Source organism: Pempheris klunzingeri, chromosome 5 (genome assembly GCF_042242105.1).
Source record: "Pempheris klunzingeri isolate RE-2024b chromosome 5, fPemKlu1.hap1, whole genome shotgun sequence".
Classification (NCBI taxonomy): domain Eukaryota; kingdom Metazoa; phylum Chordata; class Actinopteri; order Acropomatiformes; family Pempheridae; genus Pempheris; species Pempheris klunzingeri.
In genome coordinates this window covers 1,861,871-1,889,134 of record NC_092016.1, presented here as the reverse complement: position 1 = coordinate 1,889,134, position 27,264 = coordinate 1,861,871, and the positions used below count along the sequence as shown (strand labels likewise).

The following is a 27,264-nucleotide window of genomic DNA, read 5'->3' as shown; positions in this document are numbered from 1 at the left end:
TGTCATAGCAGAAGAAGTCTTATCAATTAAACTTTATCTATACCAGTACATAACAGTAGTGCTGTAGTATCAGCAGTATTTTCTCACCCTCTGCCCCCCAGGGGACCTCCTGCTGTCGCTCTCTCTCTCCTCACGCTCATCCTGACTGTCGCCGTCTCCTCCACACTGAAACACACAGTGGAGTTGATACCTGTCGTTAATCCAGGTGAGGATGCAGGTGGAAAAATCAGATCAGGACACAGTGAGGAGGTGTTTTATGTGTGTCAGTGTCCAGCAGGGGGCAGCACAGCACAGAGCCTTTACTGCTCTCATGGGTTATTTCATCATTTATGCTGTGAGCACTAAACATACCTGGTGTGTTTGCAGAGAGCGATATAATGGATCTGAAATTAGACGTATTCTTCAAAGCCACCAGACTCCATAGACAAAAACAGCAATTTTACCCTCCAGAACACTGCAGCTGCTGTTGTATTGTTGACTTGATTGCTTGTGTCATTGTGTGACTTGGGTGCTTTAAAGGGTTAGATCAGATCAACACAATATTTGTGTAACACAGAATAACACAAATAAATTAACCAATGGAGGCAGCAGCAGACCAGCAGCTCCTGTGTCCTGTTCTCTAAAATCCCTGTTTTAGTGAATGTAGTCTGGTGTGTGTGCAGAGAGCGATATAACGGCTGTTTGTGGTTAAACCAAAAGGATCTTCCAGGTCTCTCTCTGTAGGGATCCTTTCCATGATGCTGTCACACACTTAGAATAACACTCTGAGCCTGTCAGTGGCTAAAACAAGCACTTTTAGTGGACGAACTTTGACCCCAGAGGATCATGTTGCAGCCATTGCAGTCCGTTTCATTCAGAATACATAAAGATAAGACCTAAGTTTAAAAATACAAGAGTTCTCCTTTAAGTTCAGGCTTCAGTTTTTTAGATACTCACACTTTGCGAGCCTTTTGTCTGCAGATGAGGAGCGCAGTGACTCCCACCATCATGACGATGAGGAACATACCGGCGCTGATGCCTTCAATGACGCCGCTCAGAGGCTCTGCAGGAGGAGAAACTACACGTTAGGTCATTGACATCTCTTTAAACTGCCCTCAGACTAGACTCCTACATTTCCCATAAAGCTGTACAACCTGATATTTTCTATGACCACCAGACTCCATTCACAAAAACAGTCATTTTATCTTGCAGCACAAAGAGGTTGCTGGTCTACCGCTGCCTCAACCAGCTAGTTTGTTTGTGTTATTGTGCAATTTCTGTGTTTTAATTGGTTAGTTTGGATCCATGCTAATGGGTTAGCTCACGGATTGAGGCAGCAGTAGCACAACAAACTCTCGTTTTCAGCAGGGTAAAATTACTATTTTTGTCAAAGGAGTCTGGTGGCTATGAAGTGAGCGAAGAGAAAATGAAAAAGAAAAGGGCTGTCTGACGGCAGCAGTGATAATCTGAACTATCCCTTTAAGTTTTCCTCATTTTCTTTATATTTGCTGATGTTAAACCTTCATTCTTTCTCCACTTTTCTTTCTCCTACTAACTTCTAACGTGTTATTTTGGGATGCGGATGTTTTCCCCTCACCGGCCTCGGTGACCACGGGCAGCGACAGGTATGTGTCGGTGAACAGAGGAGAGGTGGAGGCGAAGAGGTCGTTTTTCTCTTCATCAAACAGTTGAGTGAAAGCTCGAACGCTGAGCCTGCAGACACAAACACAACGTGACTTATAATATTACTGAATTTATATTTGATAAACAAGCAAACAGTTAAAGTTAAAGTTAGAAATTCTGGTCCTCTCTGTTTAACCTTTCTGGTAATTTCAATCCTGGACATATTTTTAGACATATTTTGGTTTTGAAATGACTATTAGGAACAAAATGTTTTGCAAATATGGTATTGGACCTGCATTAGATGGACGTGATAGACAGATACATGATAGACCTGTAAGATCCTTTTTGTTGCTTCATACACACATGCACACCAGACTCCATTGACAAAAACGGCTATTTTACCTTCCAGAGCACTGCAGTTGCTGTTGTATTGCTGACTTGATTGTTTGTGTTAGTGTTTGACTTTAGTGTTTTAAAGGGTTAATTCAGATCCAACACAATATTTGTGAAACACACAATAACACAAATAAATTAACCAATGGAGGCAGCGGTAGATCCACCACTCCTGGTGTTCTGGGAGATAAAATCACTGTTTTTGTCAATGGAGTCTGGTGTGTTTGCAGAGAGCATTATAACTGTTTTTTGTGGTTAAACCAAAAGGATCTTTTCACTTGTTTCGTACCTATAGGCAGTTTTGGGTTTCAGCGGTCCGTCACAGAACTGGCTCAGGTCCCTGCCGCTGGTCTCTGGATCCACGTCTGAGTCTCTGCCGTCACAGGAGCCCCCCAGCGAGTCCGTCCCCGTCCCCACACTCATCTCAAAGCTGTGGGAGCTGCTGTCGGGGCCCTCGGCGCAGTGACTGGGGAAGTAGCTGGTCTGGTAGGATTTAATGGAGCTGTTGGATTTATAGTCCAGATAGGAGGGCAGAGGGTGGTGCTGCTCCGGCTGCACGTCATCAAAACCTTTAAGGATCAATAAAGAAACAGGAGGAAAATGTGATTGTAAGAATAAACTGGGGATGAACACGATTTATGGCTGCTGTGTGACTTTGGTGGTATCTTTAAACATGTGCCCTATTTTATTTTATTTTCTTTAACATATTTTGGTCTCTAAATGACTGCAGAAAGTTTTGGAGTTGGTCCAGTAGATCACCTTTGCAGCCACTGTAATCAGACTATAATGACAGCATTATGGAAAGGATCCCTACAGAGAGAGACCTGGAAGATCCTTTTGGTTTAACCACAAACAGCACACACACCAGACTACATTCACAAAAACAGGAATTTTACCTTCCAGAACACTGCAGTTGCTGTTCTGCCGCTGCCTTGATCAGTTAGTTTGTTTGTGTTATTATGCATTTCACAAATATTGTGTTGGATCTAAACCACCCCTTTAAAACACCAAAGTCATGCAATAACACAAATAATCAAGGCAGCGGCAGAACAGCAACTGCAGTGTTCTGGAAGGTAAAATTCCAGTTTTTGTGAATGGAGTCTGGTGTGTGTGCAACCAAAAGGATCTTCCAGGTCTCTCTCTGTAGGGATCCTTTCCATAATGCTGTCACACACTTAGAATAACACTCTGAGCCTGTCAGTGGATCAAACAAGCACTTTCAGTGGACCTGTTGTGATCAGGTGCAGCGGAGGTGATCTACTGGACCACCTCCATAACCTTTTAATTACACACACAGCGCGTTATTACAGGTAAACAGATTTGTGGAGTGGGTGCATGTTTGCAGGAGTCATCGTTACCTTCAGACTCCGTCACCACCACCGTGAAGAACTTTACGGCTCCGTTGACGTCGCTGAACCAGCTGCAGTTAAACCTGAAGAAGATGGAGGACTTGGTGACCACGGCGGCCCTGTCACTGACCCGTGTGCTGAGGGGGGGCACCGGAGGACCTGGGGGAGGCATGTCAGAAAAGAGACGGGAGTAAACTGACAATAGTTATTATTTTATTTAATTAATCCAACCAACAGCATCTAACGTCGTCCCTTACGGTCGATCATGGTGACCACGCTGTCCAGAGCCTCCTCGCTGGTCGTCCGGTCCGAGATGACCTTCACGGAGACGGTGTAGCGCTTGTGGGGCTCCAGCTGGGTGATGAGGTAGCCCGTGGAGTCTCGGCCGGTGCGTCGGGAGTAGACCAGGACCCCGGAGTCCTGGTGGAGGCACTCGATGGTGTAGGAGTCGTAGTCCGCCTCCGGGGGCCCCCAGGAGCAGGAGATGGAGGTGGAGCTCTGAGGGCGACAGTGGAGGCTGTGGACTCGCTCCGGCTCTACGGCAAGAAACACGTAAGTCAGAATTAAATATTAAAGCAAACATACTGAAGTAACTGAAGCATCTTTTAACAGCAGTGCTGCCACCTACTGGTTCGGATGCTGTAGTGGATGGCCGTGCTGTAGGTCGGCGAGGCTCCGGCCCCCGTGGCCCCGCTGACGGTGCGGAGGCCGAAGGTGTAGAGTCGTCCGGGGAACATCCCTCTCAGGATGCGGCTGCCGGAGGTGCGGCTGTGGTACGGGTTGATGACGGACAGCCGGTCCCGGGGAGTCCACTGCAGGTCGAAGTCGTCGTAGTCGGAGCCGACGGGGCCGCTCCAGGTGATCTCCAGGGAGGTGTTGGTGACCCCGCCGAACAGGAAGGAGGTCGGAGGTCTGGGAGCTGAGGAGGAAATAGTTTTTGTTGTTTGTTAGCGATGATGGATACCAGGTGGATGGAAGTGTCTGACTTTAACCTCAAACAGTCTCTCTTCAAACACACCAGACTCCATTGACAAAAACAGCCATTTTACCTTGTAAAACACAGGAGACGCTGGTCTATTGTTGCGTTGATTATTTGTGTCATTGCGTGACTTTGGTGTTTTAAAGGTTTAGTTCGGATCCAACACAATATTTGTGTGACGCACAATAACACAAACAAACTAACCGATCAAGGCAGCAGCAGAGCAGCAGCTCCTGTGTTCTGGGAGGTAAAATTCCTGTTTTAGTGAATGTAGTCTGGTGTGTGTGCAGAGAGCGATATATATAGCTGTTTGTGGTTAAACCAAAAGGATCTTCCAGGATCTTCCAGGATCTTCCAGGACCACCACTACCTGTGCCTCACCTGTCCTGCCCAGTGTGCTGGCTCTGTTGCTCAGCTCTCCGCTCAGGCTCAGCACCTCGGCTCGGTACAGTCGACCCGGAACCAGGTCTGGGAAGACGAACTCGGTGACCTCCGACCCCAGCGGCCGCTCGGCCTGCTGGGAGCCGTTGGGGTTGTAGAGAGTCAGCAGGTATCCGCTCAGGTCGCCGCCGCCGCGACCCCAGTTCACCCACAGGGAGTCAGACTGGTTTCCACTGTGAGCCTTCAGAGACACCACGGCTGCCGGGACTGAAGACCAAGACGGGAGGGGGGGGGGGGCAAAAGGTTATTATCAGAACTTATCACCTGTCCTCTCCTCACCTTTCCTCTCCCCATCCTCTCCCCCCTCACCTGTCCTCTCCTCACCTTTCCTCTCCCCATCCTCTCCCCCCTCATCTGTCCTCCCCCCTCACCTGTCCTCTCCTCACCTTTCCTCTCTCCATCCTCTCCCCCCTCCCCTGCCCCCCCCCCCCCCCTCACCTGTCCTGGCCCAGATGGAGGTCCTGTTGCTCTGCTCCCCGCTCTGGGTCACCACCACCACCCTGTAGAGGGCTCCAGGTGTGAGGCCCTGGAAGGAGCACTGCTGGCTGCTCGCCGGCCCTTGGCGGCTCTCCTGCAGCGAGGCGTCGCGTTTATACAAGAGGAAGTCGTAGCGCTCGAACTCTCCGTCCGGTGGAGCCCAGTGGAAGGTCAGACTGGTGCTGGTGTTGGTTTTAACCAACAGATCGGTGACCGTCGCCGGGCCTGAGGAGGAAAACACACTTAGTTCAGTTTAACACACTTCTGACTGATAATCAGACAATAAGTTGTGTTTTTTTCTCAAAATATTAATTTTTTTACAAGAAATTCAAACTTTTTTCTGAAACACATTTTCTCAATTTTTTTTTACTTTTTACTGGAAGAATTATTTTGTCAAACAAAAATAACATTTTTTTCTCAAAATTTCACATCTATTTTGTGAGAAATTGAAACTTTTTTCTGTAAAAATATAAATACAAGTTCACCCTCAAAAAACATTTTGTCTTGAAATATTATCACTTTCTTTAGTTAATTATTTTTTTTTTCACTTTCTCGCCATCCTGCCTGAGTAAAAAACTCACGTGTCTGAGCCTCAGCGCTGACCCCCAGGCTGTGGACCCCCCCGCTGCTGGTCTGGACCAGGACTCGGTACTTCTTTCCCGGCGTGAGGCCGTCGAACCTGTGCTTGGTGTGTCCGGAGGGCTGAGAGCAGTTGGTCACGAGGCTCCCTCTCTCGTCCAGGAGCTGCAGGACGTATCCGTCGGACACGCCCAGAGCGTCCTGCCACCTCACCTGCAGGCTGCAGGTGGAGGGGACGTCCTCCAGCTGGAGCCCCGTCACAGCCGAGGGCACTGAACACACAAGCGGAGCAAAGTATTACATCAACAAGATGTTCGGAAAAGTTCCTTAGTTTGTCTTTATTTCTAATCTTTAACTTATTTATTGGCCAATGGCTTTTTGAGTACAGGTCAGATTCTCCTTTAAAGGAAAGGTGCTGCCACCTGGAGGCAGACGCACACAGCACACTAGAGACTAGATTATATATCTAGATATCTAGATAATAATAAGTAAATATAATGTCACAGCATGTTAAACAACAACAGGACTAACTAGCTAACCAGCTGAGCCACCATCATCAATCAATATGAAGATTTTCACCAACAATCGATCGTCTGTTAGCCTGAAGCTGTGAGCTGGATGTGAGACGATCACTTCACCCACAGGATCGTTGCCCTGTGTTGCATCCCTGTTGCTATGGTTACTCCAGCCGGCGCATCAATTCAGACGGTGAACAGACAGTTTGACCGGAACTACTTATCAGGTGTCCGTTATCACTTTATAACGGACACCCAGCAGCCAATCAGAGCCCAGCATTCACCACGTGACCACATGGTGTAACATGTACTTCCTCACCTGTGCGCCCCACCGCCGTGTTGTTGTTCAGCAGCTCTCCGCTGACCGACTGCACCGTCACGCTGTACACCTGTCCGGGCTGCAGGGAGCCGAACGTCACCTCGTTGTGGTGCTTGAGGACGGTCCGGACGTTCAGCTGCCGGCTCGCTCTGAACAGGAACACGGAGTACCGGTCCACGTCGCCCTGGCCCGGCGTCCAGCTCGCCTTCAGGCTGCTGCTGTCTCCACCGTTACTGACGTGGATGTTCTTCACTTTGCTGGGAACTGACACACACACACACACACACACACACACACACACTTTAAAGGAGCAGTTCAACATTTAGTGGGATCACATGCATCTCTAAACTCCTTTTGCTCCCTTCTCTTCTCCCCTTTTGTACATTTCCTCTGTTGTAGAGGATCTGCAGCCAAAATATCGTGGAGGTTCTGTTTCCTGTTTATCACCATAAAAAGATCCTGGAGTCTTTATTATATAACCAAACCCACCGGTCACATCTGCTCCTTAAACGTGAAGCTACAGGCAGCAGCTGGTTAGCTTAGCTTAGCATAAAGTAATTAACACAATTGTAATTAACACTTCTTTGTTTTTGCACCTATTTTCTTTCTTTTACTGTTTTTATTCATGATTTTTATTATATATATTCTTTGTTTTTATTGTTTTTAACCACCTTCTACTCCTGTAAAGCACTGAGTGACTTACATATTGTATTGCTCTTGTACTTCTATCCCTTTTTTTGTTCGTTATTCCTTTAATTGTTTGGTTTTATTTGCATTCGTTTTAACTTAGCTATTTTTATTTAAGTAAAGCACTTGTCATCTGACAGGTGCTATTCAAATAAAGTTTATAATTGTAGTAATTATTAATATTTGGAGGTGCTGGTAGGCTGACTGTGTTTCCTCTGGGCAAAAACCTCTGAGAAAAGAGTATTTTGCAGGTGTTTTTACCTGTAAAACACTGCTAATTAAAGTTGGCAATGAGCTGGATAAAGTGTAATTTCAACTTTACTGAAATGCATCTTGGGAGTCGTAGTTGATTCCTCTCCCTCCGTTTTTATGTCTCCAGGCTTCTTGTTCCTTTAACCTTTTATAAAAGCAGCGGAAGCATCTTTTCCTCATCACAGTGTGTCTGACCTGTGCGGCCCTCGATGAACTGGGCCCTCTGGTTGGGGCCGCTGAAGGTGGAGACCAGGATCTTATAAAGGCGTCCGGGCGTGAGCGACGACAGCACGCACTCTCCCACGCCGCTGCCCAGGGTGATGGGAGGGAACACCTTCATGTCGTTGAACAGCAGCTGCACCTCGTAGTGATCCACGTCACCCGGAGCGGCGGACCACGCCACCCGCAGGTCCTCGGTGCTCCAACCGGCCAGAGCCAGGGACTGGACCGCCGCCGGGACTGCAGCAGAGACGGGGGAAGAAAAACGGACTGTTAGAGCCTGGAGCAAAGTTTGACGGTCTAATAGTCAGAGAGGCGTCAGGTGAAACAGGTGAAATATCTCCAGACAGATGGAAGCTCAGGGTTTAGGTGGACAAAACTAACTTTAAACTCACTTCAACTCTCCTCTGTTAAAGTGCAATTAAAGTTCATTAAAAAAAGATGGAGAGATAACAAGTAATGAGTAGGAATGATAAATGAAATGGAAGCGGAGGCCATAAAACAAAGTTCAGCATTTTTCTGAACTTTTTACGACTGAAGTTCTTTTATTCTCGCTGTGCATCAACAGGAACACCAACTGTCAGGGGTCAGAGGTCACTCACAGGTCCGGCCGTGGGTGGACGCGCTGGTTTCGTACTTCCCGCTCCAGGTGCTCACCAGCACCGTGTAGAGTCTGCCGGGCACCAGGCCGTTAAACACGCACTCGTTCTGCGTCTTCAGGACGGTCTTGTTCTGCAGGAACACGTTGTTGTGCTTGATGAACACCTGGTAGAAGTCAAAGTCTCCGGCGGCGTGACGCCAGTACACCTTCAGGTAGTCGTCCCGAGCCGTGTGGGTCGCTGTCGGGTTCTGGACCTTAGACGGCTCTGAGAGAGGAGAGTGGTAAAATTACACCTTTAAACACTGAATGGTTAATAATATTCTCATGTTTATGATGCCAGAGGGAATATACAACACAATACTGTCCACAACATTCATAAATCAGTGGGTCTCTCTTCACTGGAATTAGTTTCATCCATTTTATCACAAAAATGTTTTAAAATGTGTTGACATTAATCAACTAAAGCTTGTAAATAATAATAATCTAATGATGTGATATATAACAGTATAAGAGGACTTTTACTTTTTAATACTTAAGCTCCGACCTCCTGCTTTTAATATTAAGTACATTTTCCAACCACAAAGTTTAGTATTTTTAAACCTGGCCCCATTTTTACATATTTTGGGTTCAAATAGACGAATGGGACAGGCTCAGAGTGTTGTTCTAAGTGTGTGACAGCATCATGGAAAGGATCCCTACAGAGAGAGACCTGGAAGATCCTTTTGGTTTAACCACAAACAGCCGTTATATCACTCTCTACACACACACCAGACTCCATTCACAAAAACAGGGATTTTACCTCACAGAACACAGGAGCTGCTGGTCTAATGCTGCTTCGATTGGTTAGTTTGTTTGTGTAATTATGTGTTACACAAATATTGTGTTGGATCCAAACTAAAGCTTTAAAACACCAAAGTCCCACAATAACACAAACAAACGAACTGATTGAGGCAGCAGTAGACCAGCAACTCCGGGGGTTCTGCAAAGTAAAATCCCTGTTTTTCTGAATGTAGTCTGGTGTGTGTGCAGAGAGCGATATAACAGCTGTTTGTGGTATTAATACTTCTACTTCTTCACGTATACTTAGAGATTAACACTTAAACAGAAAACTGCTGATGAAGATGATGATAAAAGCTTGTGAGGTAGTTTTGTCAGCTGCTGCTTCCTGAAGTTTGTCCCTCTGTGGCAGCCGTACACAGACCGACCTGAGAGGTGCACTCACGTGTTCGCTCCTGGATAGAGGTGTGGTTGTGGTAGCTGCCGCTGCGGGAGGTGATGGAGATGTTGTAGAGGCGTCCGGACACCAGAGAGTTAAAGACGCACTCCGGACTGAACTTGGACACGGAGGCGGTGTGAAGCGTCCTCTCGTGGTCGCTCAGCGTCACCAGGTAACTGTCCACGTCACCTGGAGCCGGACGCCACGACACGCTGAGGAAGTCCATGCGGCCGTTGTTGCTGACTGTGACCTCACCCACTGCGGCCGGGACTGAGGGGGGAGAGAGAAGGGGGAGGTCAATGACGAAGGGAGTAGTAGTTAGTAGTTAATTTTGGTCCTTATTAACTATTTATTCAACATTAATCCACACAGAAATTAATTACCAACAATAAGACAGTAAAAAAAATAGAAAACAAGACATATTGACCACAAGATGAAGGCTGAAGATTATCATTACTATTTTAATTTTTATAATTTAAGTCCCTGTTTAGCGTTAAGTTCTTATAATTGCCTACAGACCAGCTTACAGCAAAGATCTACTGATCAGCTAATAAACAGATGCAAGGAATTCACCCCCAAGTTACATTAAAAGACAAAATAACACATATTTTAAAAGCAAAGCTAAAAGATCATGACTTAAAAACTTTTAAGGGCTTTTTAAATGAAACTACGATATTTATCTGTTGGATGTCTTGATGTATTCGAATCTGAAAATCTTGTAAAATCAGATCTATAGATTTAATTTCTCTCAGTTTGAGGTGTAAATAGTTTTTAAACATTAGCCGAATTAGCTATTAGCAGCTCCTGTTTGCAGTGTTCCCATAAATGCACAGACAAGTATCACCGGATGACTTTAATACTGAAGAAAACCTAAAAACGTGACGATTCCCAGGTAAGTTCTGCAGCGTCTGTGATTTCTAAGTGGAATTATGGAATAAAGAGAGAGTGTGAGCGTCTCCCTTTTTACGGTTTACAAGAAGAAAAATAAATAATAAAAAAGATGTATCTGTGGATGCTGGTGTGATTTTAGGATGATAATATCATAAACCATTTTCTAGAGATGTAATAAATAATTAGACTCCCTCATTTCCCTTTAGTTCTCTCTGATCTTCTAAAAGTCCTCGGTGACTTAGAGAATATTTTCCAGCACCGGTCGAGTGTTTGTGTTGTAATTTAACAATCAAGTGACTTCCTCCTCCCGACAGGAAGCCTCTGACAGACGGACCTTGACAGGTTGCTGTTGTTGTCGACACTTCCTGAAAATTCCTGACAAATTCCTGCTTTTCAGTAGTATCCTGCACACACACACACACACACACAATGACACTGGTTATCCTCATCTAATTAGATGAGGATAAACACTATTGTCATATTGTCTGTTTTTAGAAGTTGTTACATAACTACTACTACAGAGAGAGACCTGGAAGATCCTTTTGGTTTAACCACAAACAGCCGTTATATCGCTCTCTGCACACACACCAGACTCCATTCATTAAAACAGGGATTTTACAGGGGCATTGATTGTCTACTGCCTTTTCAGTCACTTAGTTTGTTTGTGTTATTGCATGACTTTGGTGTTTTAAAGGGTTTAGTTCAGATCCAAAACAATGTCTGTGTAACACACAATAACACAAACAAACTAACCATCGAGGCAGCAAAACACCAGCCACTCCTGTGTTCTGTGAGGTAAAATCACTGTTTTTGTCAATGGAGTCTGGTCTGTTTAAAGACAGCGCCACGACGGCTGTTTCCGGTTAAACACAAGCATTATCCTCTAATGAAGTTATGCTGCTGAGTCACCCTTGTGTATATTTACCCCCCAGATCATCTCCTAAATCAGGATAGGTAGATGAGGAGGTTTTAATGCAATTTCATGCCAAAATGAGCAGAAAGACTTGCACCTAATCAGTGTAAATACAACCTGAGCTGACATGTTCGTTCTGAGGGAGGAAATTAGCAAACAGGTGCAGACATAAAGAAAAAATGGCCAGAGGAAAACTGAATGTGTCTGTTTAGGAGTTTGTCACTATTTTAAAACATCTCGTCCACTCAGGAACTGAAACTGCATCTACTATATCATGTTATTGTACATTTGAATGATCTGTTAAGAAAGAAAAGTCCTTTTGTGTCAGTTTGTCAGTGTGTTTTTAACTCTTAGTGACATTTAAAGGCGTCACTTTGCATCCTGATGAACTGTTTTGGACATTTTATAGACAAAATGACTGTAATATAGTGAAAATCAATACTTGTGGGCCTTAAAAACCGTCAGTCCGAAGCAGCTGTCAGTCTTACCGGTGCGTCCCTCTGCCACAGTCTGCCTGGAGGTCTGTCCAGCTCTGATGGTGGTCAACACCACCCTGTAGAGGGCGCCGGGCCTCAGGACGTGGAAGCCGATGCCGGTGGCGTCTGCCTCCACGCTCTGGTTCTTGATGACGCTGCTGTCGTGGACCAACAGGACCCGGTAGGAGTCCAGATCCCCGGAGGCCCGGTCCCATTGAGCCTGCAGGCTGTCGGTGCTGCCGTCGTTAGAGACCTGAAGCCTGGTGACCTGAGCCGGAGCTGAGAGGAACCACCGTCGTTAGGAACTGACTCCATCTTTGTTCTGTGTGCTCAACTTTTATCTAAATAGCATTAAAACAAACACGTTTCTTCCCACGTGTCTGCTGCACAAGTGTAAAACTAACTTACTGCAGTGAAATCAGGTCAAACTAGTAATATTAATGACGCTCAGTTACAATAATTAATATCAGAAGTGACTCCTTTGTTCAACAGATCAAAATGTCTGCTGTGAAAAAGCTCTGGTGAACTTTAGTTTCACTCTACTGAACTAATTTAACTGTTTATCCATAACTTCAACTATTTTAACTCTTAATCCAAAACTTTAAGTTGGATATTTTAGATGTTTATCCTTTACTTTAATCTTACTATTTGAACTTTTTATCCATTACTTGAAGCTAACGTAAGGCTAACAAGTTTACACATTACTCTTAGCTAACTAGTGCTAACTACCGTATTTTAAGCTAAATGTTTATCCATTATTTTTAGTTAATGTTAAGCTAACTGTTTTCACTGTTTATCCATTACTTCTAGTTAACTATTTAAACTGTTTGTCGACAACTTGTAGTTAACTTTAAGCTAACTATTTGAATTGTTTATCATTTCTTTGCGCAAACGTTAAGCTAACTGTTTTAACTGTTTAACCATGACTTCAAGCTAACCATCTTAATTGCTTATCTGTTATTTTAAGCTAGTGCTAACTCCATTACGTTAACTTTAAGCTAACTATTTAAATTATTTATCTATTACTTTAAGCTAACGTTAAGCTAACTATTTCAAGCTAGTGTTATATTATTGGAACTGTTAACCTATCACTGTTAGCTAACAGTGTTAGCTAACAGTGATAGCTAACACTTTTAGCTAAAAGTAATGGGTAGAGTTAGCGTTAACTACCATATGTTAATGTCTCTACTTGCTGTACTAACAATAGACCTGAGAATAATAGGTAAGTACTGTAGCTTAATATGAGGATTTAAAAAAAAACAAACCCATAATTGAAATTAAAAAAATTTAAATTAGTGAAGCTACGTCACAGTTTTACTTTGTACCTGTGATGAACTGGATAAGTGATGTGATTGGTGATCTGGTTGTGTATCGTATAAACGGTTCGGTAAAAACATCTTAAACATCTTTAAAAGAACAATAAACAGGACGCACCGGTCCGCGCGGTGACAGAGGTGGAGCTCGTCAGGTTGCCGCTGTTGGTCGTCACGGTGACGTCGTACAGGCGTCCCGAGGTGAGGATGTTAAAGGTGCACTCTCTGGCCTCCCAGGGGAGGAGTCTCTTTGCCACGACGGTGGCGGGGTCCGCCTGTCTGACGACCACAGTGAAGCCGTCCCATTCGCCGACCGGTCGATTCCACAGGACGCTCAGAGTAGTTTCATCGGCGTGACGGACGACCAGCTGCTGCACGGGCCGAGGGGCTGAGGAGAGGGAAGGACGTTCTGTTTTATTATTTTTATTATAATAATTAATATAATAATAAATAATTACTATTTTATGTTTTACACTCAGCTTCTCTTTTCTTTAACGAGTTAAAATCAAATAACAAAAGGTGTAAACGTAAACTGACCCAGTCGTCCTTGGCAGTGCGCCGAGTTACCCAGAATGCCGCTGTGAACCGTGACCTCAGCCCCATAGACTCGTCCTGGCACCAGGCCGAGGCCGGAGATGGAGAACGCGTGCTGCCTGCTGAGTTTACCGGCGGTCTGGTTCACCAGAACTGCCGACCCGTTCCTCAGCAGGACGCTGTAGTTCTCCCAGTCGCCTCTGGGGGGCGACCAGCTGACCTTCAGCGTCCTGCCGTCGCTGAGAGGCGACATGAGGAGAGCCGACACCCTGTCAGGGACTGAAACGGGGTGAGATCGATCATTAGAAAGAGCTGGGTGATGAAACTCAACAGGTGCGGACTGAGGTACGTACCCGTCCTCCCGCTGGTCCTGGTCTCGGAGCTCTGGCCCCCGGCTGTGGTCCTGACACACAGCAGGTAGCTGCGACCCGGGGTCAGACCCTCAAAGGCCACCTGGGTGATGTTGGGCGGCAGGCGGCGCTCTTGGACGGTCGATCCCAGAGTCGACAGGGTCACCAGGTAGACGTCCACCCCTCCCTCAGGTGACACCCAGGAGGCCTGCAGACGGTCTGAGCTGCCGTTGTGGTCCAGCCTAAGATCTGACACCACTGCTGGGACTGTCGAGACAAATTTACAGAATATATATAAACTTTTACGTATTTCATTTGTTCTCTGTCGTCTATTGACGTTAAATAAAAAAAGATTGATTTTGTTAATTGTATTTTCCCAGATGAAGACGTTATGAAGCCTCCATCACAGAACAGCAGTAATAGCAGTCTCCTCACCAGACTCCATTGACAAAAACAGTCATTTTACCCCACAGAACACAGGAGCTGCTGCCTCAATTGGTTAGTTTATTTGTGTCATTATGTGTTACGCAAATATTGTGTCAAATCCAAACTAAACTTTTAAAGCATAAATGCCACACAATTACGCAAACAAACTAAATGATTGAGACAGCAGCAGACAATCAATTTCCCTGTAAAATTACTGTTTTTTTCAATGGAGTCTGGTGTGTGTGCAGAGAGCGATATAACAGCTGTTTGTGGTTAAACCAAAAGGATCTTCCAGGTCTCTCTCTGTAGGGATCCTTTCCATAATGCTGTCACACACTTAGAATAACACTCTGAGCCTGTCAGTGGATCAAACAAGCACTTTTAGTGGACCTACTGTGATCAGGTGCGATTATTGGACCAATTCCAAAAGTCTTTGAACCTACCAGTCTTTTCGAACACAAAATATGTAAAGATAGGGCCCAGGTTTAAAAATTATGGGAGGTACTCTTTAAGTCCATTTTCCTGATTATACTTACAGTGCATGCTTAAGTCACAATTTCAATGGACCTTTACTTGTAATTTTTTACAGTGTCGTATCAGTACTTTCTCATAAGCATCTAAATAGGATCTAAATACCTCCTCATCACTGTGACTCACAAAATGATCAAAAAGAGACACAAAATGATCAAAAAGAGATGAAAAATGATCAAAGAGAGACACAAAATGGTTGAAAAGAGACACAAAAAGAGATGAAAAATGATCAATAAGACACAAAATGATCAAAAAGACACACAAAATGATCAAAAAGACACAAAATGATCAATAAGAGACACAAAATGATCAAAAAGAGACAAAATAATAAAAAAGACAAAATAATCAAAAAGACACAAAATGATCAATAGGAGACACAAAATGATCAAAAAGACACAAAATGATCAATAAGAGACACAAAATGATCAAAAAGAGCATCTCTTTCAGTCTGGGGCTCTTGGTATTAATTAGGAGGGGTGGGGGGGCTTATATATGCCTTTGTCTGGGGGATCTATTGTCCCATAAGCTGTCTATTTGTCTCATGAAAATATTAACTATTAACTAACTATAACTTTAGAAAAATGTGTTAAAATTAAAACAACTGAAACTTTAATTCTTGTATGATAAGATTTGCTGAAAACGTCTCTCTCAGAAGACCCCGAGTCCCCCGAGCAGTCGGTGTCATGCAGGTTTGAGCCGAGTTATTTAGCTGTAGGAAGTTTTGGGGTGGGCGAGGTTTCAGATGACCAGCTGCAGTCAGAGGAAGGGAGGGAGGAGAGGAGCCTAAAATATCCTGGAAACAACAGCAGAGTGTGGAAAGTAAAACAAAACGCTGCACAGTGACTCAACTGCTGAGAAACCATCAGAGCTGAAATTTCCCCCGAGCGTCACAGGCTGCAGACATTTCTCCTAAAAAAGGGCCTTCAGGTGGATGAAGGAACGTGGTAGAATGGCAGGCCTTCAAAATAAAGCTACAAGGTTTATCAAAATAAGTAGGGCTTCATTGATTTCTGTGTGTTATTTTCTCAATTAATCGATTAATAGTTTGGTTTATAAAGCATTAGAAAATAATTTTGTCTGACTAATAGTCTAAAGCACAAAAATATTCTATTTATTTTAATTATTTATTGTTATTTTTTATTATTTATTATTTTAATGGCAAATTTTCACATTTGAGGAAAATGTAAATTTTTTTTGGTTCTTTGTTTGAGAAACTTATTGATTTAAGAGTCGATTGTAACATTTTTTTAATCTGCTAATTTTTTAGTCTTTCAAGTTTCAGTTAAAAAACCTTTAGTGACGTTAAAGCACCTAAAAACCTGAGTTTTGCCATCGAGCGTTGAGTATTTATCTTTCAGAGAATCTCATGATTAGTTTCCTATAAAACACTTTTAGACTTTTAATAAACTGGACATCTTAAGATTGAAGTCTGATTTTTGAGTAAATCAAACTACGAATGTTAAAGTGTAAATTTTGACCTTTATGTTGAAATGCAAAAGGAAAAAGAACAAAAACACCTGATTTATTCTTTTTTAAGCCTGGCACTAAAACTAAAACTTTATTCTCAACAATTCAACTTGAAAAATAGTTTATTTATTTTATTTGTCAAGAAAAAAGGATCTGGAAACACTGAGACTAAACTGGAGTGGAAAACCAAAACAAGGAGCTAAAAGAGGCTAAAGGGCTTCATAGAGCTTCAAAAACTTTGAGAACATCCCATAATACTCACCTGTGACAGCCTGCCTGGAGGCGGAGCTCTGCAGGCCGACGGCCTCTGTTACCACGGTGACGGTGTACAGGGTCCCGGGCCGCAGGCCGTCCAGCCGAGCGGAGGTGGTGGCGTTTAACAGCGTGACGTTCCTCAGCAGAACCCCGTCCCGATCCGTCAGCAGAACCCGGAGCCGCTCCGCTCGGCCCGGACCGAGCTGCCAGGAAACGCCGAGGCTGTCTGAGGACGAGGACGCCACCTGGAGGCCGCCAACAGGTGACGGCGCTGGGGGAGGAAGACAAGAGAAAGATATGGGAACCAGACGAATCTGCGAGCTCATGATTTATTCTCTCCGGCAGATCCATCTGGTTCCCCCTCCGGCCGAAGTGACCCACGTCGGCCAATCACAGCCATTTATTAAATGTAAGACATAGACTGTATAAAAGACGTGGTTTGTAGACCGCCATTTTGAAGCCAAGTTTGGCCATCTTTGTTTTTTTGGAGCCGGAACTGACTTTTAGTCCACGATGACCTCCTCTGATTGGTCAGGTTTAGACAGGACCCTCCTCTGATTGGTCAGGTTTAGACAGGACCCTCCTCTGATTGGTCAGGTTTAGACAGGACCCTCCTCTGATTGGTCAGGTTTAGGCAGGACCCTCCTCTGATTGGTCAGGTTTAGGCAGGACCCTCCTCTGATTGGTCAGGTTTAGACAGGACCCTCCTCTGATTGGTCAGGTTTAGACAGGACCTTCCTCTGATTGGTCAGGTTTAGGCAGGACCCTCCTCTGATTGGTCAGGTTTAGGCAGGACCCTCCTCTGATTGGTCAGGTTTAGGCAGGACCCTCCTCTGATTGGTCAGGTTTAGGCAGGACCTTCCTCTGATTGGTCAGGTTTAGACAGGACCCTCCTCTGATTGGTCAGGTTTAGACAGGACCCTCCTCTGATTGGTCAGGTTTAGACAGGACCCTCCTCTGATTGGTCAGGTTTAGACAGGACCCTCCTCTGATTGGTCAGGTTTAGGCAGGACATTCCTCTGATTGGTCAGGTTTAGACAGGACCCTCCTCTGATTGGTCAGGTTTAGACAGGACCTTCCTCTGATTGGTCAGGTTTAGGCAGGACCCTCCTCTGATTGGTCAGGTTTAGGCAGGACCCTCCTCTGATTGGTCAGGTTTAGGCAGGACCCTCCTCTGATTGGTCAGGTTTAGGCAGGACCTTCCTCTGATTGGTCAGGTTTAGACAGGACCCTCCTCTGATTGGTCAGGTTTAGGCAGGACCCTCCTCTGATTGGTCAGGTTTAGGCAGGACCTTCCTCTGATTGGTCAGGTTTAGACAGGACCTTCCTCTGATTGGTCAGGTTTAGGCAGGACCCTCCTCTGATTGGTCAGGTTCAGACAGGACCCTCCTCTGATTGGTCAGGTTTAGACAGGACCCTCCTCTGATTGGTCAGGTTCAGGCAGGACCCTCCTCTGATTGGTCAGGTTTAGGCAGGACCCTCCTCTGATTGGTCAGGTTCAGACAGGACCCTCCTCTGATTGGTCAGGTTCAGGCAGGACCCTCCTCTGATTGGTCAGGTTTAGACAGGACCCTCCTCTGATTGGTCAGGTTCAGACAGGACTCTCCTCTGATTGGTCAGGTTCAGACAGGACCCTCCTCTGATTGGTCAGGTTCAGACAGGACCCTCCTCTGATTGGTCAGGTTCAGGCAGGACCCTCCTCTGATTGGTCAGGTTTAGACAGGACATTCCTCTGATTGGTTAGGTTTAGACAGGACCCTCCTCTGATTGGTCAGGTTCAGACAGGACTCTCCTCTGATTGGTCAGGTTCAGACAGGACCCTCCTCTGATTGGTCAGGTTTAGACAGGACCCTCCTCTGATTGGTCAGGTTCAGGCAGGACCCTCCTCTGATTGGTCAGGTTTAGACAGGACATTCCTCTGATTGGTTAGGTTTAGACAGGACCCTCCTCTGATTGGTCAGGTTTAGGCAGGACCCTCCTCTGATTGGTCAGGTTTAGACAGGACCCTCCTCTGATTGGTCAGGTTCAGACAGGACTCTCCTCTGATTGGTCAGGTTTAGACAGGACCCTCCTCTGATTGGTCAGGTTCAGACAGGACCCTCCTCTGATTGGTCAGGTTTAGACAGGACCCTCCTCTGATTGGTCAGGTTTAGGCAGGACTCTCCTCTGATTGGTCAGGTTTAGACATTTTTTACTTCAAAATCTCTCATATAAAGTGATTTTAGCACCGCTGTGTTGTTGAGTCTCACCTGTAGCTGCTGAGGTGTGGACAGGTGGAGCACTCTTGTTCCCCGCTGTAGCCACCACGCTGACGGTGTACAGGGTACCGGCGGCTAGGGAGCTGAAACCGGACCGGGGGGCCGCAGAGCCCCAGACCCTGGTGCAGCGGGTGGATCCGGAGCTGGTGTCCTTGAGGGTCAGATCGTACCAATCCACCTGACCCGCAGAGCGAGACCAGGACACACGAAGACCTGGAGAACCGCCACCAAGGACCACAGGCTGGCCTTTAAACTGAGCCAGCTCCTGATCCAGCTCCACGTCCAGGTGAGCCGGACCGACCGGGTCTGAGACAGGACAGAGAAAAAAACACAAAACACAGATATTTTTTTTTTACTCTTTCTTTTACTCTCTTACATTTTATGCAGATGTCATTTCAGTAAAGTCTTCGATGTGCAAAATCTGGAAGAAAAACCAAGTCTGAGGATGAAAACCATGAACAAACAGGACTGGACACAGTTTTGGAGGCTCAGTGGTGCATGAAGCCAAAAAAAATCTTCCAAATATCCAAACTATGAGAAAATAATTCATTTCTCTAAGTCATTATTAGAGAGTTTCTCATTAAACTGCAGGATCTCTCTTATCATGGTGGAAATGGAAACAAAACATGCTTCGAGGACATAAAGTCAATCTGTCCTAGCTGTCTTGTGAAGTATACAGTTTTTTTTTTCTTCACCTGAACTCTTGAACAACTTGACTTTTTAGCAGCGATGGAGGACGAAGGCCGGCAGCAGCAGCGGAGATGGAGGACGTCGATACGATTGTTTTAGCTGCTTAAAGAATGAAAAGGTCTTCAAGGAGCTGGTGTGAGTCCGGACAGGAAACACACACACATGAAAAGTACAACTCGGTCCTGAACTCTGACCTGTTCTTTATAATGGCTTCCTCCCCTGAGGAGACTTCACTGCTTCCTGTTGGCAGCTCGGTGACACCGCGAGGACATTATGTCTCTAATACCACGAATTCAAGAATCTGGAGGCTTAATTAAGAGACACGCCTGCTCACTGTGACGTCTCCAAACACAGTTTTACACCGTTTTTGAACCTTTAAATGCCTCACACGTCACTTTTTGCAACACCACTGTCGTAAATACAAATTGCACCTTTCTTTTTCTCTCCTTAACCTCCTCCATCAACATCCTCTTCGGCCTCTTCGCCTCCATCACGATTAACAAACTGAGAAGACTGAGATCAATCAGGTGCGATCTGGGAAAAAAGCTGCCTCATCCGTCAGAGCTGATTCAAGCCACTTTTAAAAGATCCGGAAAATTTTGGTCGTTGTAATTTTTTTTAAACGTGGTCGCCTCACTAGTTATAGCAGGGGTGTCAAACTCATTTTAGTTCACATGCATACACACATCCGATACAGAAAATCTTTTGCTAGTTTGATAACTAGCTGGCAGAGAGCTCTCAGCACCCTCTGCCATTTAACATTAACATGTTACTACTGGACTTTAAAACCTGCACTACAGTTTTTATTTAACTTGCACTTTAGTGTTACCCTGCACATTACATCTGGTACACTTTGTATTTATCTACCTGCTACACACAACATTTGTACATTTTTATTTTGCTTATTTATTGTTTGTATTCATGGTGGTGGTCACTTTTACTATACTACTGTGACACCAGAATTTCCCCCCAGGGATCAATAAAGTATTTCTATCTATCTATCTATCTATCTATGCAGCCCTGTTTGATCCCAATGTGGGCCGGACCAGTAAAACCACAGCATAATAACCTTTAAATAACGACAACTCTAAATGTTTCCCTTTGTTTTAGTGCCAAAAAATACAAGTACATTCTGAAAATGACATATTAACATTATGAACGACCTGAAACTTGTCTTCTCGGGCCGGATTGGAGCCTCTGACGGGCCGGTTTTGGCCTGCGGGCCGTATGTTTGACACCCCTGAGTCATAGAAGCTGTACCTGATGTGATTCAGATTAACAGGATATTGTGTTCACTGGTGAGTTGAGTGTGACACTTGTGTTTGTGTCTGTTAAGGCTGCTCTCTCTTTTTTTACCTGTTTGAATATAGTTGTTGCATGAAGAGGTCCTGTGACTCTGTGTGTGTATTATAACGTGCGTATAATCAAAGTATTTCCAATAAAAGCTGAAGTGACCAGCTGTCGGTCCCCAGAGAGTCGGATCAACCGTCAGCTCTCGAGAGAAGAAACTCTCTAATCTTCGTGTCCTACAAAAACAGGCCTCCTGCATCCGCTGCTGCAGAAACAATGTGAGGAGGGAAGTGGCCCACAGGGGGGGGGCGAGGGCGGTGGGGGTGTTTTTGGAAACAAACACTTCAGATGCAACGAAGACCATTGTTAGAGAGCTCAGGTCACGGCGGCTCTGAGCGACCGGCCTGCAGCCACAAGCGCTCTGAACAACCGGTGCTGGAGGAGGCGGAGCAGGCGGCCTTGAGGCTGTACTGAAGGATGTGGAGAGCAGGGAGGCGTCCGACCCTCCGTCCTCTGATGGGAGATTAACTGGAAGCTTTCGGGGTTTTATCATCGACACACGGCAGCTTTAAATGATGGTCTGTTGGATCCACACGTGTACAAATCACTGGATGACAACTATGAGCAGGGGAGTGAACACAGGGAGGAAATGGACTGTATATAAAAGAGGTTTCGAAGTCTTTTCTGAACCTCAGTTTGCGACACAAACCTTATACTCCAGCTATACCATAATGTAACTGTCATACACCTGTTTTTAACGCTACGTATGTCCTGTGATTGTTTCCTGTCTTTATAACTCCAGGAAGTGAGTTGCTCTATAAATAAACTCAAACTCGTCACCTTTTTAGGGGCAGTTTGGGCCACAAACCGCCCAATTAAGGTCAACTAAGTAGTGACTGTGTTAAATCACGTGCAAGCAAACTTCTGCTGACCTGACGAGTCCAAAAGTCAAAGACCACGTTAAAAACCTGGAAAACATCAGAAACAGTTGAAAATAAATATTTAAGAGACATTTTTTCTAGCAAATTTGTGGCACTGACCAACTTAACTGCTTGCTTAAATTTGATTGCTAGAAATAGTGCAATAACTTAAATCTTCATTTTTTTTAAAAAGCTGTTTCTGTATCTTCAAACTTTCTCATTATTTCCAGGTTTAAATGAAAATATTAGAGATTTTCAGTGAGATCTGAGATGTTTGGACGCCACTGTGTGTTTCACTTTGTGTAAAAAACACAAACACGGTTTACTGGAGTGTCTAAAAACTTGTGAATTCCCATTAGAGCAGGTGACCTCTCTGCTCCGGCTCTCACCTGTGCGCACTGAGGCGTTGCTCCTCTCTCCATCCTTCCTTGAAACCAGCGTCAAATGGTACAAAGTCCCCGGCTCCAGACCCGTGACCTGACACCTGAAGGCGTCTCCGTACGGGTCACAGTCTGCGGCGTCCTCACCAGTGAACAGGGTGAAGTTACAGGAGAGGCCGGCGGCGGTGAACGTCACCTCAACAGAGTCGGAGCTGGAGCTGATTGCCGTGAAGTTTGCGGAGCAGCGGGACGCCTCGGTGGTCTGGACCTGAAACAGGAAGTGGAATCATGACAGGTGAAGCAGTGAGATTACAACCTGAATGCACAAATGACTTTCTGCCAGAGCCTCTCTGACAAAGACCCAACTCCTTTCCTCCAGGTTATAGTCAGCTGAAGTTTGTGTTCGGCTTCCACTAACTACCTAAACAACCATATATAGATTATTATCATGTTAAATACTGCTGAGAGTATAAAAGCAGGTAGTTTACTGTTTGTCTGTGATACGGATCAACTTCAAATATCAATATGAAACATGTGGGATATGTTCTGAAGGACAGAAGATGTTGAATTTATATTTACTGTCAATGTGAACATGATGAGCTTCATAAAACAATTAGATTTAAAAGCGCTTTTTTCTCATGAATAGATAGATATAGATAGATAGATAGACTGATAGATAGATAGATAGATTCCTTTTATTGTCATTGTAAATAAATACAAGGAAATTCAAAGCACAACAAAACCATAAAAGTACAAAGATACAAAAGCAACAAATGCCAAAGAATAAATTATATTCCACTCAAATTATTGCACAGGCCCTGTGTTTTAAGTGCATTATTTAGTTTGGTGATTAATTGATTGATGTTCATTTAATTAGCGGATTTAAAAGGCTGGGTGTGTTTACACATGCACAGTAATTTCTCCTCTACTTGAAAATCCATCAGGCTGCCAACAGCGACTGAAAAAAAAACTCTCTGGAGTTTGGTTTTGTCTGGCAGCTTCAATCTGACGCACACAGACTGGACGGATGAAAGCGTAAAATTACGCATCAAAAACCTGGAGACTGCGGATGAGACGCACCTGTTTCTGCTGCTGGTGGCTGCAGGTAGAGAAACATTATTGGTAAGAATCTGAGTTTTTAGCATCTTAATCTGTCTCACATAATCCCGTAAACAGGCCTTATGTTTGTGTTTGTGTTTTAGAGATCTGAGCCGTTGATTACTGGTGTTTTGAGGAGACAGAAACGCAACTGAACGCAGGTTATTGATTATCTGCAGTTTGCATGTATCATTAAATTATTTCTCTCTCTCTCTCTCTCTCAGTGCGCCACGCAGCGATCATCAGCCCCGAATGCGTAAAATCCATGAAAAAACAGACGCAGATCCGTTAACTCACCTCGTTTACGCTCCAAATCAGACCGAGAATCAAACATCTGAGCATCGCGGCCTCTGATTTAAATCCGTCCGTTCAATCGACAGAAAAGAAACATGGACCATTCCCAGATGAGCTGACATACCGAGGATGTGAAGCTACAGAAACGTGTCCGCGCTTCTCTAATTATCCACACGGGACGCGCGCTGGAGTTTTGGCACGTCGTGCGTAAAAGTGTCCCAGGCCAACTCCATCCACATCTACATCCTCACAACCTGCAGCATCACCTCCGCGGATGGAGTCTGCTTTATGAGAGCGTCTTTATCACACATCCTCCCGCAGGTCAGAGACTTTTTTGGGGGTTTAATTCCTCACAGTCACATTTATCAGTTTACAGTCCGGGCGCTTTTCTCTCGGAGGGATCCATCGATCTTTAAACTTCCACTGCGCTGTGAGCAGAAGCAGGCAGGCTCTCCGCGGACCGACACCCCACCCTGCCTTCCTTCCTGCCCGCCTCGGACTTTCTCTGATGACCTTTAGCATCAAACTGGGCTCCATCAATCAGAGCAGAAGCAGCTATTGTTTTGGCTGAATGAGAGTTATCCAATCAGGAAGCGGCCTCAGGTCCAAGAGCCAGAGACAGAGGCGCTAATTATAGAAACGTTTTCATTTGGAGGAATAATCTCATAAAAGTAGAAAAACTTTATAATTCACATTTTATCTACATCTGCAGCTGATCTCATCCAGCTGAAACACCTCAAATTAACATTAAATCTGAGCACCTGCACACTTTAGTATTACTCACACTTCATACTTATTCTTTCTTTGTACTTTACAGCCGACTGTGACCCCCTGGTCTATATTTCTATTTCTATTTCCTACATCTTATACTATTATGTTTGTTGTGGCACCAATGATAGAGCATTAAAATGTTATTATATGTGGTAATTATTCAGAAAAACATGACAATTTAATATTTTATAATAATATGCACTGCAAGAGGAGCCATTCTGCATTAGTACTTTTATTTTCATGCTTTAAATAAATTTTTCTGATAATACTTTTGTACGTTTACTAGTAACTAGTAAGTGTTTTCCCACAGTAATAGTATTATTATTATTCCATTTAATCATTAATTCTAGACAGAGTAATCCACCACCTCTGAATATATTTAATTTATACTGAATAATACTACTTTTTATTTGTAAAACACAAGTTCAATAAAATATCCTGAAGATAGCTGAGTAGCTGGAAGTCAATGGCTAATCAGTTATACACGATCTTTAAGCACTATCATCATAACTGCTTAATGTTACTGTCAGTGTGTCTGTTTCTTTTATCTTCTGTCATTTTTTTTGCTATTTCACCTAAATGTTAGCTTAGCCTGCTAACATTAGCTATGTAGCAGTAAACACAAAGTCCAGCTGGGGCTGATGGGATGCCGTTGAGCCAATGATGGCGCTAGATGAAAAGTCTGTTGCATAATCTTGATGAAACATTGTTCTCTGATAAAAGTCCAAAGTTCAAGTCCTTTGTGTTTATGACACAATGAGACAACAATGAGAAATTCTTAGAGAGTACAAGAGGAGTCCCACAGGGCTCTGATCTTGGCCCACTTAGCACTTAAAGCAGACACCTCAGCTGCTCAGTGGAAAACTGTCAGGTTTCCTCTCATAGATGTTCAGGATCAATAATGAGAACGTCACATAGAAAACTCAACACATCCTCAAAACAAGAGGAGAGAACAGCTCAGTTTCCAATGACTCACGAAGCGACGAGAGCGTTTTCATGAGCGGTTCAAGCAAATAACTTCTGCTATGTTTACATACATGATATTTGGTTAGTGTTCAGTCACAGTTGGGTTACGTTTAGGCACCAAAACTGAGCGGTTGAAGCTAAAATGAGTCTATTAGTTATGGAAATGAAGTACGTCACGTGACGAATGTTAAGTTATGTTACGTATGTGACATAAGTTGTATTATCAGTTACGTTACAGTCGCTAAACATTGATTTTCGGTTGTATGGAAAGTGGTCTCCAGGTGGAAAGTCCTGTGTTTGACCTCGATCGTCTACCTTTGTCGCTCTTTATTCTACATCACCGGACTTCCTCCTTTGCTCTCGTCATATTTACTGCAGCCACCAAAGGTTTCCGACGTAAACACTGGTTGTTTTAACTCCACTGAAAAACAATCACTGCCGTCGTTTTCGGAATGAGGCTGAAATCTTTATGATCATTTTATCATCTCCTTCTTTGTTTTTTTTTTTTTGTGTTATCTTGTTGAGTTCAAGTTCAAAATATTTTATCAGTCTTTACCAGTTCATAGCTGTCCAACACCACAGGACATATTATGTGTCACAGCAAACTACTGTAAGCTATAAATACTGTGTGTATTAGTTCAGATATAGACTTTTAAATGAAACATCAAATAATAAAATAACAGCAGCATCCATGGATCTAAATGTAAATAAAAAGGGGTACTTACAGGTGTAGTCGTGGTTTGAAGTGTAGTTGTAGTCGGAGGAGCGGTGGTCGTCGTGGCTGCAGGTGTTGTGGCACTGGTTGTGGTTGGTGGTGTGGTTTTGATGGTTGTTTTTATGGTTGTGGTTGGAGTTGGGGTTGTTATGACGTCTGTGGTTGGAGTTGGGGTGGTTATGACGTCTGTGGTCGGAGTTGGGGTGGTTATGATGGTTGTTTTCATGGTTGTCGTCGGAGTTGGGGTGGTTATGACGCCTGTGGTCGGAGTTGGGGTTGTTATGACGTCTGTGGTTGGAGTTGGGGTTGTTATGATGTCTGTGGTCGGAGTTGGGGTGGTTATGATGGTTGTTTTCATGGTTGTCGTCGGAGTTGGGGTGGTTACGACGTCTGTGGTCGGAGTTGGGGTGGTTACGACGTCTGTGGTCGGAGTTGGGGTGGTTACGACGTCTGTGGTCGGAGTTGGGGTTGTTACGACGTCTGTGGTCGTTTCTGTGGTTTTAAGTGTTGTGATCGTCGTGGTTGTTACGGATGTGGTTGTGGTTGCATCGGCTGTGGTGGGTTTCATCGAGGTCACGGGGACGGTGGTGGGTTCGGCTGTGGTTGCAGGTGTTGTTGTTGGACTCGTAGGTGGGACAGTTGGAGCTGAGGTGGTGGTGGACATCCCTTCAGGATCCCCTTCAATCATGGTGCTCGCTGACATTTTTGGATTCTCCGTAGAGAGCGTCAGCAGTGTCGAGATGACTGCGGGGGAAGTTTTCTTCGACGGCGCTCGAGGGGTCGATGGTGGATCCGTCTCCGTGATCGGCGTAGACACCATATCTGCTGTTGAAGGCACATGAGCGGTCGTAGGAGGAGGTGTAGGTGTAGGTGTGGTGGCTTCAGGTAGAAGGTAGTAGGTTTTATTGTGCAGGGTCTGATTGTCAGTTGTTGAATGATGATAAGTTGTATCTTGAGTTGCGTCGGTGTCAGAAACAGCAAATAAACCAACGGTAGCATCAGAGGTGACCAGAAGATCAGTCGTGTTCGTCTCTGAGGAAACCGTCGAGGAAACCAGAGTCACGTCTTCTGTCGACTCATCTCCGACGGAGGAGGAG

At 44.7% G+C, this 27,264-nt stretch overlaps 1 protein-coding gene across 1 annotated transcript in view; it reads right to left on the bottom strand.

Annotated features, from left to right (window-relative positions):
* LOC139201161 (receptor-type tyrosine-protein phosphatase beta-like) overlaps positions 1-26,987 on the bottom strand; it is a 31,949-nt gene extending 4,962 nt beyond the window's left edge. The window contains exons 1-21 of the mRNA XM_070830414.1: positions 26,178-26,987; positions 22,333-22,591; positions 16,793-17,056; positions 14,110-14,373; positions 13,760-14,035; positions 13,344-13,610; positions 11,922-12,188; positions 9,636-9,899; positions 8,415-8,678; positions 7,789-8,052; positions 6,655-6,918; positions 5,823-6,092; positions 5,203-5,466; positions 4,705-4,971; positions 3,973-4,263; positions 3,602-3,880; positions 3,354-3,503; positions 2,285-2,564; positions 1,577-1,692; positions 937-1,042; positions 88-165 (exon numbers count right to left, since the gene is read on the bottom strand). Of these exons, the coding sequence (XP_070686515.1) occupies positions 88-165; positions 937-1,042; positions 1,577-1,692; positions 2,285-2,564; positions 3,354-3,503; positions 3,602-3,880; positions 3,973-4,263; positions 4,705-4,971; positions 5,203-5,466; positions 5,823-6,092; positions 6,655-6,918; positions 7,789-8,052; positions 8,415-8,678; positions 9,636-9,899; positions 11,922-12,188; positions 13,344-13,610; positions 13,760-14,035; positions 14,110-14,373; positions 16,793-17,056; positions 22,333-22,591; positions 26,178-26,987 (5,564 nt within the window). The remainder of the gene's footprint in view (positions 1-87; positions 166-936; positions 1,043-1,576; positions 1,693-2,284; positions 2,565-3,353; positions 3,504-3,601; positions 3,881-3,972; positions 4,264-4,704; positions 4,972-5,202; positions 5,467-5,822; positions 6,093-6,654; positions 6,919-7,788; positions 8,053-8,414; positions 8,679-9,635; positions 9,900-11,921; positions 12,189-13,343; positions 13,611-13,759; positions 14,036-14,109; positions 14,374-16,792; positions 17,057-22,332; positions 22,592-26,177) is intronic.
* Positions 26,988-27,264: the final 277 nt, after the last annotated feature.